General features: G+C 36.9%; 1 protein-coding gene across 2 annotated transcripts in view; it reads left to right on the forward strand.

Annotated features, from left to right (window-relative positions):
• The window catches only part of LOC134202596 (vertebrate ancient opsin-like), a 128,473-nt gene that overhangs the window by 39,492 nt on the left and 73,939 nt on the right, over positions 1-15,042 (forward strand). The window contains exon 2 of one of the 2 annotated variants that reach the window (XM_062677614.1): positions 393-746. In XM_062677614.1, coding sequence (XP_062533598.1) covers positions 393-746 — 354 coding nt within the window. Of the gene's footprint in view, positions 1-175; positions 747-15,042 lie in introns of those variants that run through there. The other variant, XM_062677613.1, reaches the window with a different exon arrangement.

The following is a 15,042-nucleotide window of genomic DNA, read 5'->3' on the forward strand; positions in this document are numbered from 1 at the left end:
CAGATAAGTTGGTGTTAACTTGTTATTGTTCAGTGCAGACCCACGCAACTACCAATGGAGACGCTAAGTTTTTCTTCGCATCAAAATTGCAAAGTGACATAAAACCGTAAATCATACCCCATATAACATTTCCTACGGTTTTTTTTTTCATCTACCAACCTACTCGAGGCCTAAGCCGACACTAATTGCCTGTTCCTATGCAACCTCTGCGGACCCGGTACCGGAATAGCTTAACGATAAAAAAGTTTCAGAAGCACGTGGAAAATGGCCCACCACTGTGCTGGGCCCGTGCAACACCCAAGTGAATCCCGTGGCCAGCCTCCAAAATGATGACCGAAGTTAGCGTCATCCATGTGGCCAACATTAGCAGTTTGCTCATTCTGTCGATTCAGCAGACGACAACCATCAATGGGGCCACCGTTGTCAGTGCTGGTGATGACGGTGGTGACGGTTTCGGTGGTGGTCTGTCAATGGTTGTGGAAAGCGACAGTGACAGTGCGGCGAGGGAAGGCAGTGGAAGTGCAGGTAGTGGAACAAGCAGTACTCTTATCATTAGCAGTGCAAGCGAACAGAACTTCGGCGAACATCGGGTGGGTGATTACGAGCAGAATTCTGTACCGGTTGCAGCTCCGCAGCTGATGGAATCTTGGGCTTATGTGGCCGCCGCAGTGACGCTCTTCTTCATCGGATTCTTCGGGTTCTTTCTGAATCTGTTTGTGATCGCGCTGATGTGCAAGGATATGCAGGTGGGTAAAGCTTTGTGCTCTTGATTTACATTTTGCATGGCGTATTCAAACTCATGGTCGAAGTTAAATAAAAATTAATCAATGCTAATATCATCTTCCAAACTTAGACGTACATTAGGGTGGTAAAATATCGATTTTCGAAATCTAATTCTGTATCATGCCCTGAGTGTCCTCCGAAAATTTGAGCTCATTTGGATAAAAGCTGATTTAGCACAAGCCGTTTCAAGTTTGCATGCAAATTAGTATGGGGAAATTTATTTTTTCAGAAAACTGATTATGGCGCTTTCTCATTAAGCGCAGGTTGAAAGAAAACTTACATAGCTAAAAGAAAAGCTCAAGAGCTTTCACTCAGCGAAAACCACATCCTAATTAATCGTTCCAATAATTAGTAATCGATTTTTTTTTCAATCATTAGTAATCGGGGTTTTTTTTTAACCACATGTTCATGATAGAATTAGAGGCGAAAGTATAGAATTGATAGTTCCGTTAGGATACGGCAGGCATGAAGAATGTTTTTATAGAAGTCAATTTGAAAGCGAGCAAAAACCAAAATACATATGAGAGTACAAACAAAAATACAGGTTAGTTCTGAAAATGTATTCCGAGTGTTCGGCTACGTGCCCGGTGCTGGGAATTTGGTTTCATCAGTACCCGCTAAGCTGCGAAGGACGACGGACATCCTTTGTAGCTTAGTAGGGAAAGCACCTGTCTTGCGCACTGGTTTCGTGGGATCAAACCCCACTGCATACTGTGATTTTTAAGTTGGTCAATCATCGGCGTGAAATACGAAATTCGGCGGCGTGGAGTCAACCGGCGTATGGCTTGCCGCCGACACCTTGACCGGCGTCGGCGTACGTCAATAAGTGTCGGCGGCGGCGGCGGCGCACAGGTCTACCCATTGCTCGTTTTATCCTAATCGTGCGTTGAGAGAGAAATTTCATGTGATTGCTATCATCATTCGAGAACTGGAACGGATGCTTTGTTTCAATGCAGGAAATGAAGCCCCATGCCATTCTCACCATGCCTCCTAACGGGTACATGCTATGCTTGAACAAGAAGAATTTGTTGTACACTAGGGTTACTTTTTATGCGGTTTTCATGCGGTTTTTTGCGCTTCCAGCCGAATCCCGCTTGAGTCATTTTTAAGCAGAATTAGCAATTCAGAGAGATTTTGAGTAGTGACGTAAGCAATTTAGATGGAATATATACGCGATACATAAAACCCGCGTAAAAAACGTGTACTATCAGACCAGGGAGCTCTGTTAGAAAACAACCTTCGAAATCAAAAGGATATTTGTTGATGTCGAAGCTGAGGAAAAGAAAGACAAGTAGACAAAAACAGTTCGAGTGGTGGTTGTATCCCAACACGAGTCAAAAGTGATTTTCAATGAGTCGTCTATAAATATGCCAGCGATGAACGATAATAATTTGCCTGTGACTGTTTCGATTGTTTGTTATGCATCAGGAAACGAATAAAAGCGTTTGCATGTATTTCGTAGAATAACTTCAGCTGATGGAACAAACATTACATTTCTCGTTTAGCTCATATGCAGAGATTGCATCAAAGAAATGCTTCGTTAGTTCAACATGTGAAACAAGCAACAAGCATAAAGTGTTAGACTACTATTTGAAGAAATTTTTTATCGTTTTGCTCTTCTATTTTCTCATATCATGAAACCAATTCTCAGAAGGAAATCAGAAGTAATCATATCACTTCGGTGTCCGATTATGTAGAAAGCCGGATAAATTTTTCGAACAATTAGGCAACGATGCAACTTGCACTGACACTCATTCCGGGTAATTAAACTGCCGGACATGATTTTATTCATCTACTGGTAGCATTCGTGACATCGTGACATTCATAAAACGGATAATCATGGACTGATAAAGAAGCATTCAGAAATAAGCTGAATTGACGGTGTTTTCTGCTTCCATTGAAAAGGAAATTGCCCTATTTGTTTATCAAGAGCAACACCATGTCATAATCGAGCAATTCAATTAAATCTCCTGTACGTTGGAAAATATTGTTTGAGCACTGCGTGAGTGCAGAATGGATGCGTTTATGAAATTTATAAAATCGAACATGCAGTGGGTGTTTCCGATCAATACATCAACCTTATCGAATAGAATTTGTTTACGTCACGCCATGCGTCGGCCAAAATTAACTAACCATTCTTGTTCAGTTATTGAGTTATTTTTTTCATAAAAAATTGTCATCAAACATCACATCAATTAAGAATGAAAAATAATTTAATAATTGTAGTAGCAATTTACGATTTGCTGCCGTACATAAAAATGGTTTGCATGGAAGGCTCAGTCTTGAGAATGAGCACGAGCATGAGTAATAAGTATGATGATCCTACACTTCGTAGAATAATGCATGGGGGCATGGGATTTGCTTTTCAACCTCAATATGCACAGTCCGAGAGCAGTACAATTTGATATGGTCAATAACGACGCAGGCCATGTTCTTACAGATGAGAAGGAATTGATGATGCAGCCATTTGACACCCAATAATGGGGCTTGGGGGTAGCTATCCATTTTCAGTGTAGGTACACGTTACGGAAGCTCAAACATTTTTAGTCAATAACGGCGCCGGTCACATTACGGTCATATAGACAGGAAAGGATTGCTAGTCTAACTTTCGTTTCTACTAGAGACCGAGAACACCTCTGCATTTCAACGATTGTCTTAGGATATGGTATTATGTAAGTTACAAAGGTAGTAAAAAGGGAAGATGTGTGGGTGGTGTAGAGTCTGAAGTTAAGCATTAATAAAAATGAAAACCAATTCCACAAATAGAGAAATTTCTGAAAAAACGTATTAATAACATTTCTCCGACCTAGAATTGAACCAGCCTAGAGCTGAATACCTCTTAATTCAATATAATTTTAATAACAATTCCCCGAAAATAACATTTCCAAAAAAATAAAGTTTTCCCGAAAACGACATTTCTCTAAAAATGAGATCTACTTTTATTTTTAATAACTTTTAATTTTATTTGCTAATTATCCAATACATGCATTCATCTCTTAGACTAAGTGTTCCATCTTTAACACTATCACCCTTATTTGCTATGATAAATTTTTAATTATTAATACATTTAAATTGTCTCTGGCAGTTAGGATTTTTCCACTCATTTAATTGAACCATGTATGTAGGAATAACAATGTTTTAAACTAAAACTAAACATATCCTAATTTATACTAATGGTACAAGAAACTAATCGTTTCAATAGAAGATTCTGCTATTGCAGCAACAAGCAAATATGGTCACAGCATACAACATGGCTGGTCTAAACATTTGTTTGTAAATCAAAAGTTTATTCTTAAGACAAAGTTTTGATTTTCTGTTTATAAGTTGATATAGACACTTAATATATTTGTTACATTTGACTTGAAGGCCTTCAATGTGATTTTGCAATGTTATTTTTCGATCTAGCAGAAGTCGTAAATATTTAGCTTCGCCAGACCAATTAATTAGAACCCCATTCATAGTGACAATATGTCTGCTAGAAGGTTTCAAATAAGAAGCTCTCGGCTTATGTAGGAAAATTATAAGCTGAGTTTTGGAAGCATTCGTGGAAATTTTCCATTTTCGCAAAAAAGTGAAGAAAATATCCAAACTTTTTTTGCAATCTACTACAAATGACTTGAAGGCTTCGCCCTTTGGCTGAGAGGCCCGTGTCATCCGCAAACAAAGATTTTTGACACCCTGGTGGTAAATCAGGTAAGTCAGTATCCGGAGACGAGCCAGCCTAGGGCTGAAAGTCTCCTTAATAAAGACAAAAAAAGGTAAGTCAGAAGTAAAAATGTTATACAATATGGGCCCCAGCATGCTGCCTTGGGGAAAACCAGCTCTTACAGGTAATCTATCAGATTTAGAATTAGAATTAGAATCGATAGTTTACCTGCAGTGAGCGATCTGATAAATAATTTTGAATCAGTTTGATCATGTACAAAGGAAAATTAAAATTCATCAATTTTACAATCAAACCTTCATGCCAAACACTGCCAAATGCTTTCTCTATATCAAGAAGAGCAACTCCAGTCGAATATCCTTCAGATTTGTTGAGCCGAATTAAGTTCGTAACTCTTAATAACTGATGCGTGGTTGAATGCCCATGGCGAAAACCAAATTGCTCATCAGCAAAAATAGAATTGTCAATAATATGAACCATCATTCTTTTCAAAATAATCTTTTCAAACAGTTTGCTTATTGAAGAAAGCAAACTGATTGGGCGATAACTAGAAGCCTCAGCTGGATTTCAAAATTGGAACAACTTTGGCGTTTTTCCATTTATCTGGAAGGAATGCCAATTGAAAATTAACCAAAAAGGATAAAGAGCTTTCAGGAAGTTTTTGATAAGTATGTAAATACCATCATCACCCGGGGCTTTCATATTTTAAAATTTTCTAGTAATAGATCTCACTTCATCCAAATTTGTTCCCAACGAAGGGTCTAAAACATTCTCTTGACTGAGAATGTCTTCGAAGCTCCGTGTAACCTGATCCTCAACTGGACTAGTGAGACCTAGACTAAAATTATGGGCACTCTAGAGCTGCTGAGCAAGTTTTTGAGTCTTTTCGCCATTTGTTAATAAAATTTTATTTCCCTCTTTAAGCACTGGAATTGGCTTTTGAGGTTTTTTAAGAATTAATTCCCAAAAGAGTTTCGATCTGGGATCTAACTTAGAGACATTATTCTCAACATTGGTATTTCTCAGAATAGCGAAACGTTTTTTAATTTCATTTTGCAAATCTCATCAAATAACTTTCAACGCGGGATCGCGAGTTCTTTGGTAATGCCTTTGCCTCACATTTTTAAGACGGATCAGTAGCTGAAGATCGTCGTCCATAATAATGGAGTTAAATTCAACTTCACATTTAGGAATTGCAATCCTCTGGCTTCGACAATTAAATTTGTCAAAGATACGAGGGCATTGTCAATATCACTTTTGGTATCGAGAGGAATGTCAACATCAAAATTCCTATCGATATGCGTTTTATATAAATCTCAATCAGCTCTAAGATAATTGATTGGATTATAAATGGCTTCTTGTGAGATTTCAAACGTCACAGGAAGGTGATCAGAGTCAAAGTCAGCATGAGTTACCATTGGCCACACAGCTGACTTGAATCCGTTAAAACTAAATCAATTAAAGAAGGATTTCGACTGGAAAAAACAAATTGGTCCATTGGGATATTAAATAGAATAATATCCCGCAGAACAATCTTCAAATAAAATTTTACCAATGGAATTGCTTTGAGCATTATTCCATGAACGGTGTTTGGCATTGAAGTCACCAATTATGAAATATTTGGATTTGTTGTGAGTTGGAATTTGAAGATCAGCTCTCAACAAATTCCTTCGCTGCCCATTGTACTGGAAAGGCAAGTAGGCAGCAATAAAAGAGAATTATCCAAAATTTGTTTCAAAAGAAACTCCCAAGGTTTCGAAAATTTTGGTTTCAAACGAAGAATATAATTTATGTTTGATACGTCTATTAATGACAATGGCGACCCCACCACAGGCGCTGTCAAGACAATCATTTCGGTAAATAAAATTATTTGGATCTCTTTTGATAAAAAACAGGTTTTAAATATGTTTCAGTTATAATGGCAATGTGCATATTATGATGACCGTGTATTGTGGCGTCAAATTGTTGATTCAGTGTTATCTGTTTAGATGTAAACTAAATACCTAAATGAATAAATGAATGCACATTATGAACTGTTAGGAAGTTGAATAATTCATCTTCCTTACCCTTTAAAGAGCGAGTATTCGAATTTAAAATTTTAAAAGAATTACTTGGATCCATTAAAACGAAGTCCAATAACATTTTTTTCAGTATATTTGATACCAACCTGAACAACTTCAAATTTGGTATTTGCTTTGAACATTGCACTATGGTCCAGGATACAGATTTACGCGGAAAGATGCATTTTACGCCAAAACTATATTTTTTAGAAAAAACTGTTGTTCTACAAAATTGTTCGAAATAGTAAGGCCATCATTATGGTTCTACCAAAAAATAGGGTGGTCCATCATATAAAAGAAATTAGAAAATATTTTTTTTATTTTTTAGAATATTAACATGTTATGTTCTACAAAGTTGTAGCGTAGCTTATTCCAATCAATTTTGCTAAAAAAAACTTTTTCTGTAGCTCTTAAGTTGGCTGATTTAGAGCAATTTTACCTAATTGGATTAGGGTGTACCTCAAAAAAACAGTATTTTTGATCTACTTTTTTTGTTTTACATTTCTCGAAAAAGTCGTCTTCAGGTGACTTTTAGAGCTCAAAAAAATGCAACTTTTGATGAGTAAATTTGCTCAATATCTTTTTCCGATCAAAAGTTATAATCGTTTTTCTGTCAAAATTACATTTTTTTCATAAGTTGATATCTCCGGTTAGGGCAGACCAAAAAAATATATTCACACGGCATTTGAAAGAGAAATTAATATTCTTTATTATGTCAAAAAATTGGGGATATGTTATTTTTTTAACTCAAGTTTTATCAATTTTACTAAAATCATGTTTTTTCAAATAAATTAATATAATTCGACAACGGAAGAAGATACAGACGATATTCTTATAGCAAAACACGCGTTTTGAAAAGCCGCAAAAGTCTTCAGAAGATGACATTCGTGAGAAATGAAAGATAAAAAATCTACAGCTTAAACACTTTTTATAAATTTTATCATTATCATCGTATTGCAAGATTTACGAGAAAAGATGCATTTTCGGTCTGAACCATACTTTTAAGAAACAAAATTTGTTCTACAAAGTTGTTCTGGATACTTGGGCCCTTATTATAGAGTTACTGAAAAATAGGGTGGGCCATTTTATAAAAATGTGAATTTTTTTTTTTTTTATTTTGCGGAAAATTGACATAAAATGTCCCACAAAGTTGTAGCGCAGCTTTTTTTCCCATCAACTTTGATATATAAACTTTTTATGTAGCTCTTAAGCTCACTTGTTTAGAGTAATTTTACTTACCAGGATTAGGGTGTCCATCAAAAAAGAGTATTTATGATCTGCTCATTTCATTTTTTATTTTTCGCGGATGGCATCTTCTGAAAACGTTTGGGGCTTTTCAAAACGCGTGTTTTGCCATAAGAATATCGTCTGTATCTTCTTCCGTTGTCGAGTTATATCAATTTATTTTAAAAACATAGTTTAAGTAAAATTGGTTAAACTTGAGATAAAAAAATAACGTATCTCCAATTTTTTGACATAATAAAGAATATCAATTTCTCTTTCTGATGCCGTGTGAATATATTTTTTTGGTCTGTCCTAACCGGAGATATCAATTTATGAAAAAAAATGCAATTTTGACAGAAAAACGATTATAACTTTTGATCGGAGAAAGATATTGAGCGTATTTACCCATTCAAAAGTTGCATTTTTTTGAGCTCTAAAAGTCACCTGAAGACGACTTTTTCGAGAAATGTAAAACAAAAAAAAGGAGATAAAAATAACTGTTTTTGTGAGGTACACCCTAATCTAATTAGGTAAAATTGCTCTAAATCACTTAACTTAAGAGCTACAGAAAAACTTTTTTTAGCAAAATTGATTGGAATAAGCTGCGCTACAATTTTGTAGAACATAACATGTCAATATTCTGAGAAATAAAAAAAATATTTTTTAATTTTTTTTATATGATGGGCCACCCTATTTTTTGGTAGAACCATAATGATGGCCTTACTATTTCGAACAATTTTGTAGAACAACAGTTTTTTCTAAAAAATATAGTTTTGGCGTGAAATTCATCTTTCCGCGTAAATCTGTATCCTGGACCATAGTGCATTGCATCAATCATGTGATGCAATTGTTCATTTAGAAAATCGAAGTCGGAAGCTTCTATAGGTGGGCGTGTTTGAAGAATTAGAATTCGACGAACTGCTCGTTACCCGGTGAGAGGTAGGAGCAAAATTTGTTCGTTGATTGTGGTGGGTATGAATTGCTCGACCGGCAAATGATTGCGGATTTTGAGCGATTGAAATATGTTTACCCGGCGAATCTGGGATCCTATTGGAATTTCCCATCATCAATTTTGCACGGGAATTCAAAACTTTTTTGCGTGAAGGACATTCCCAGAAATTGGATTTATGATTGCCCCCACAATTGGGTTGTTTAGCAAAGAAAAATTGTAGGTTTATCATCGTTTAACATAAAGAACAAGTTTTTCTGATCTCCAACATATTTTTACTTTGTTTGTTAACCTTTTATTTACATTTTTATACAGCAAACAATAAGCCATTTCAATCGATAGAATGACACTAACATTCATATAATGACAGTTGGCCCATGCAGCATAAGAACAAATTTTTAGTCCCATATAAACTTAAAATGCAAATTAAAAATAGTTCCGGGGCTCCAAAAATTCTGAAAAATTTGTACAAAAAAACAATCTTACGTGAGTAAACATAGGGTGCGCTTGAAACAAAAATTGCAAAAGAAACTAATTGCAAAATAATTTTAGAATCCTTGAAAAGGTAAAATAAATTACCGAAACCATCGGATGCAGAAGTAAACTTGTTTTTGCTGCGTTACAAGACTGCAACAGGCGAAAACTACACGTTTCCGTTATGTATCCAAAGTCGTTAAGCATTAATTCGTTGAGTAACATGGCTAACACCCCCGGCGCCCACTTCTATGACGAGATTGGAAACAATCATGGTGCAGATGCCAAACACATGCTTAAAAACTACGCTAACAGCACCAGAAAGGTCGGCAACATGGTCAGTCGAAAAGCGTTCCTGATCAGATGCCGAAGGAAAGGAGTATTTCCGGCGCATTTTGCAAATAGTTTCCGTTTCACATACCCATTACTAGAGGAGAATGGCCCGTTCTCTAATAAAGTGCAAAACTGCATAACCAAATTCATGAAGACAATACTGAACTTGGAAATCAAACAAACGTTTCACAAGATTCAAATGTTTCGGAGGAAATTAACAGCGTTGGCGGAGAGCATCCGGACATCCACATTACCGGAAACGATCAAGGTAGAGTTTTTCGAAAGCCAAGAGCGGTTCAACCAACGAAATATTAACGCGCGGACTAGCAGAACAAAACGAGAAAAAGCTGAAAAATTAGGGTTAGGCACAGTTTTCCCTACAGATTCAGAATATGTAAAAACATAGATACCCATAAACAACCCAATTAGCACATTCAAATTTATTGGAATCTTCTCTCACAGGACAGCACTATGGGGAATTCTAATACAAATGGGTGGCCAAAAATATTTTTTCAATGAAAACTGTTTCTATGCAACATATTTTATTTGCAGGAATATTTAAGAACCTTTTTTTAATCATTTGAGGACCATCGTTAACCCTTCAAAAAATGTCACCAGCGAAAAAACTTTTTTTTTTAAATTTTTTCGGTATTTTTTTTCTGTTTTTTCCAATACAGCATGCAGAAAATAGCAAACAACTATATTTCTAGTAATAATTTTATTCATTTTCTAATCCTAACGAGGTATAGAGAATAAAAACTACAGTTTCCAAGAAAACTTTGATTGCAGCGTTCTCGTAAACGCGTAATAGGCGCAAGCAAATCACTCACTAGAAGGTGGTACTAGGGTTATATTCTAATCCACCATTTACAGATCAGGGGAAATTTGGGGACATTAGGTTTGCGGGACCATTTTATAGCAAAGATCTATGATAATTAAAGTTTTTCTTCTACAGCTTTTTGACATTTAACTTCACGTGCAAAACAAACCAATCTATTGAAAGCTAAAGTTTTAAGCTTTGAAATTTTATATAAAACCTTATATTTGGAGAAAATTTGACTTCATAACATACAAATCAAAGTTAGTAATCGTTTTTTATTTTTATCAGCTTTTTTCGATTGTATGACATTTGCCAGAAAAACATTTGCCAGAATCAATTTGCCAGAATGATTTTTGCCAGAAAGCCATTCCCCAGAATAGACCATTTGCCAGAATGTAATTTGCCAGAATGTACCATTCCCCAGAAATAGTAAAACTGGAAATTCCAATTATTATTGATGGCTAAAGAATAGAAGAAAAATATATAGAAAAGGTAATTATGCATTATTTGGGGGATTTGGCATTATTTAATAATGAAGGGATTTGCGGTATAACTAATTTTCATAAAAGGGATTATTCAACATATTAGACAATTTTCAGAAAGATGGATACTATATATAAAAAAACAAATTTGTCTAATACCAAACAAACTGTTTACGAATGGATATCATATTTCTTCGTCTTATTCCAGACGCAGACTTCATTTCAAAATTATTCATTTTAAGCCATACTAGACGCCATTTGCTTTATTAGTTATTAGAAGTTATATCTGCTAGTCTTAGCAAAATGTCTATTTCTAAAGAAGGAATCATATCCACAATTGACATATTCAAACGCAGACACGTGCAACCACCTACGTTTAAAGAAGGGATAACATCTTCTTCTTCATTGGCAGTACATCCCCACTGGGACATAGCCGCCTCACTGCTTAGTGTTCATTCAGTACTTCCACAGTTATTAACCGTGAGGTTTCTAAGTCAAGTTACCATTTTTGCATTCGTATATCATGAGGGTAACACAATGATACTTTTATGCCCAGGGAAGTCCAGACAATTTCCAAACCAAAAATTGCCTAGACCGGCACCGGGAATCGAACCCAGTTACCCTCAGCATGGTCTTGCGGAGGGATGCTGTACATCTATCCTTATTCGGAGCAAGCACCTTTTTGCCTTTCTCGTATGAAAATTTCTCGTTTGAAAATTTGCCAGATCGGACTATGGGCTCAAGAGTAATGTCTAAAATAACTATTTTTATAATGCATGAGAAAGGCACCATCACCGCTAGGTGGATTAATCAGGGTTTTTAAGAAAAGGATGATGTCCACCATTGCTTCATTTCTGACAAATGCCTATTTTCAAAGAAGGGATCACATCCACTTTTGCTTTAATTTGGACAAGCGCCTACACAGAAAAAAATAATGAAAAGTAAACAGCGCGTAAATAACAAAGACGGGGAAAATTACACTATTTTGGGCGTACATTGTACATGGATCCAACAAGTTCCCCCTAAATGTATGCAATTTACATAGCATTATGACACTTAATCGTATAAAAAGTGGCAATATGCAATACAAATTGCATACATTCAGGTGATAATATCGTTTAAATTTACGCTCTTTTTGGCATTCCCTTTATGTGTATTACTTTCGTGTAAATTTCAACAACTTTTTCTATCTGTGTACTTTTAAAGAAGGAATCACATTCACCATTGCCTCATTCCGGGCAAACGCCTATTTTTAAAGAAGGGACCACATCCACCATTGCCTTAATCCGAGCAAGCGCCTTCTTTTAAAGAATGAATTACATGCACAATTACCCTTATCCGGAAAAGCGCCTTCTTTTGAAGAAGGGATCATATCGACCATTGCCTTAATCCTGGAAAACACCTATTTTAAAAGAAGGGTTCACATCAACCATTGCCTTAATCCGGGCAAGCACCTAATTTCAAAGAAGGTATCACATCAACCATTGCCTTAATTCGGACAAGCGCCTTCTTTTGAAAAGGGATCATATCCACCATTGTTTTAATCCTGGCAATTACCTATTTTGAAAGAAGGGTTCTTATCCACAGTTGCCTAAATCCCGGCAAGCGCCTGCTTTTAAAGAAGGGATCACATCCACCATTGCCTTAATCCGGGCAAGCGCCTACTTTTAAAGAAGGAATTACATCAACCATTGCGTTCATCCGGGCAAGCGCCTGTTTTTAAAGAAGGAGTCACATCTACCATTACCTTAATCCGGGTAAGCACCTATTTGAAAGAAAGGATCACATCCGCCATTTTTGCCTTAATCCAGGCAAGCTGCTATACTCGGCTTATGTATGCATACGTCTTATGTACAGATTAGGTATTTTCAATTCTATTATCGACCGGTGCGGTGTTTTATTCCTCAGTAGAAAACAACTATACAACAACAACAAAGCAAAATTATAAAAATTGTCCCTTATGCCAAATGACCCTCTCTTTTAACGTTCATGTTCATCTTCATGTTCATGTTCATCTTCTTCTTCTTCTTGGCATTACATCCCCACACTGGGACAGAGCCGCCTCGCAGCTTAGTGTTCATTAAGCACTTCCACAGTTTTTAACTGCGAGGTTTCATAGCCAGGTTACCATTTTTGCATTCGTATATCATGAGGCTAGCACGATGATACTTTTATGCCCAGGGAAGTCGAGACAATTTCCAATCCGAAAATTGTCTAGACCAGCACCAGGAATCGAACCCAGCCACCCTCAGCATGGTCTTGCTTTGTAGCCGCGCATCTTACCGCACGCCTAAGGAGGGCCCCAACGCTGTTCATAGTTATGCCTAAAGTTCATGGCGTTAAGAATTATTGCGCATACTGGGAAAACGCGCGCATGGCAAATAGGTGACGACCAATTCTGGGGAATGGTGCATTCTGGGGAATGGTATATTCTGGCGAATGGCTTTCTGGGGAATGGTCTATTCTGGCAAAATGCCTTCTGGCAAATGACTTTCTGGCGAATATCATACAACCTTTTGGGATTGTATGACATTTGCCAGAAAACCATTTGCCAGAATGGTTTTTGCCAGAAACCCATTTGCCAGAATGGACCATATGCCAGAAAGCCATTCCCCAGAATAGACCATTTGCCAGAATGTAATTTGCCAGAATGCACCATTCCCCAGAAATAGTAAAACTGGAAATTCCAATTGTTATTGATGGCTAAAGAATAGAAACAAATTATATAAAGAAGGTAATTTTGCATAACGTGGATTTGGCATTATTTATTAATAAAGGGATTTGCGGTATAATTAATTTTCATAAAAGGGATTATTCAACATATTGAACAATTTTCAGAAAGGTGGATACTATTTATCAAAAAAAAAAAACATATTTGTCTAATACAAACAAACTGTTTACGAATGGATATCATATTTCTTCGTCTCATTCCAGACGCAGACTTCATTTCAAAAATTAAATCATATCTACAATTGGATAATATCATTTTAAGTCATACAAGACGCCATTTAATTTCATTGAAGAAGTTATATCTACAAGTCTAAGCAAAATGTCTAAAAAAAGAAATCATATCCACAATTGACATATTCAACAACGGACATGGGCAACCACCTACGTTTAAAGAAGGGATAACATCTTCTTCTTTTTCATTGGCATTACATCCCCACTGCGCCATACCCCAATTGCATCAGCTGTTGGGAGAACCATCCATCGTTCACACCGCGAAAATCGGACGACTGCGATGGGCCGGGCACGTAGCCAGAATGTCGGACAGTAACCCGGTGAAAATGGTTCTCGACAACGATCCGACGGGCACAAGAAGGCGAGGTGCGCAGCGGGCAAGGTGGATCGATCAGGTGGAAGATGACTTGCGGACCCTCCGTAGACTGCGTGGTTGGCGACGTGTAGCCATGGACCGAGCCGAATGGAGAAGACTCTTATATACCGCACAGGCCACTTCGGCCTTAGTCTGAATAAATAAAATAAATAAATAAATAATAATACATCCCCACTGGGACATAGCCGCCTCGCTGCTTAGTGTTCATTCAGAACTTCCACAGTTATTAACCGTGAGGTTTCTAAGTCAAGTTACCATTGTTGCATTCGTATATCATGAGGCTAACACGATGATACTATTATGCCTCGGGGAAGTCAAGACAATTTCCAAACCGAAAATTACCTAGACCGGCACCGGGAATCGAACCCAGTCACCCTCAGCATGGTCTTGCTTTATAGCCGCGCATCTTATCGCTAGGCTAAGGAGGACACCGGGATAACATCTATCCTTGCCTTAATCGGAGCAAGCACCTTTTTTAAGAAATGTATCATATCCACCAATCACCATTGCTTCATTTCAGACAAACGCAAATTTTTGCAATATTTGCAAAGAAGGGATCACATCCACCCTTGCTTTAATTCGGACAAGCGCCTACTTTTAAAGAAGGAATCACATCCACCATTGCTTCATTTGTGGCAAACGCCTACTTTTAATGAAGCGACCACATCCACCATTGCCTTAGTCCGAGCAAGCGCCTTCTTTTAAAGAATGAATTAGATGCACAATTACCCTTATCCGGAAAAGCGCCTTCTTTTGAAGAAGGTATCATATCGACCATTGCCTTAATCTTGGCAAACACCTATTTTTACAGAAGGGTTCACATCCACCATTGCCTTAATCCGGGCAAGCACCTACTTTCAAAGAAGGTATCATATGCACCATTGTTTTAATCCTAGCAAACGCTTATTTTTAAAGA

This window comes from Armigeres subalbatus, unplaced genomic scaffold, assembly GCF_024139115.2.
Source record: "Armigeres subalbatus isolate Guangzhou_Male unplaced genomic scaffold, GZ_Asu_2 Contig1299, whole genome shotgun sequence".
NCBI lineage: Eukaryota > Metazoa > Arthropoda > Insecta > Diptera > Culicidae > Armigeres > Armigeres subalbatus.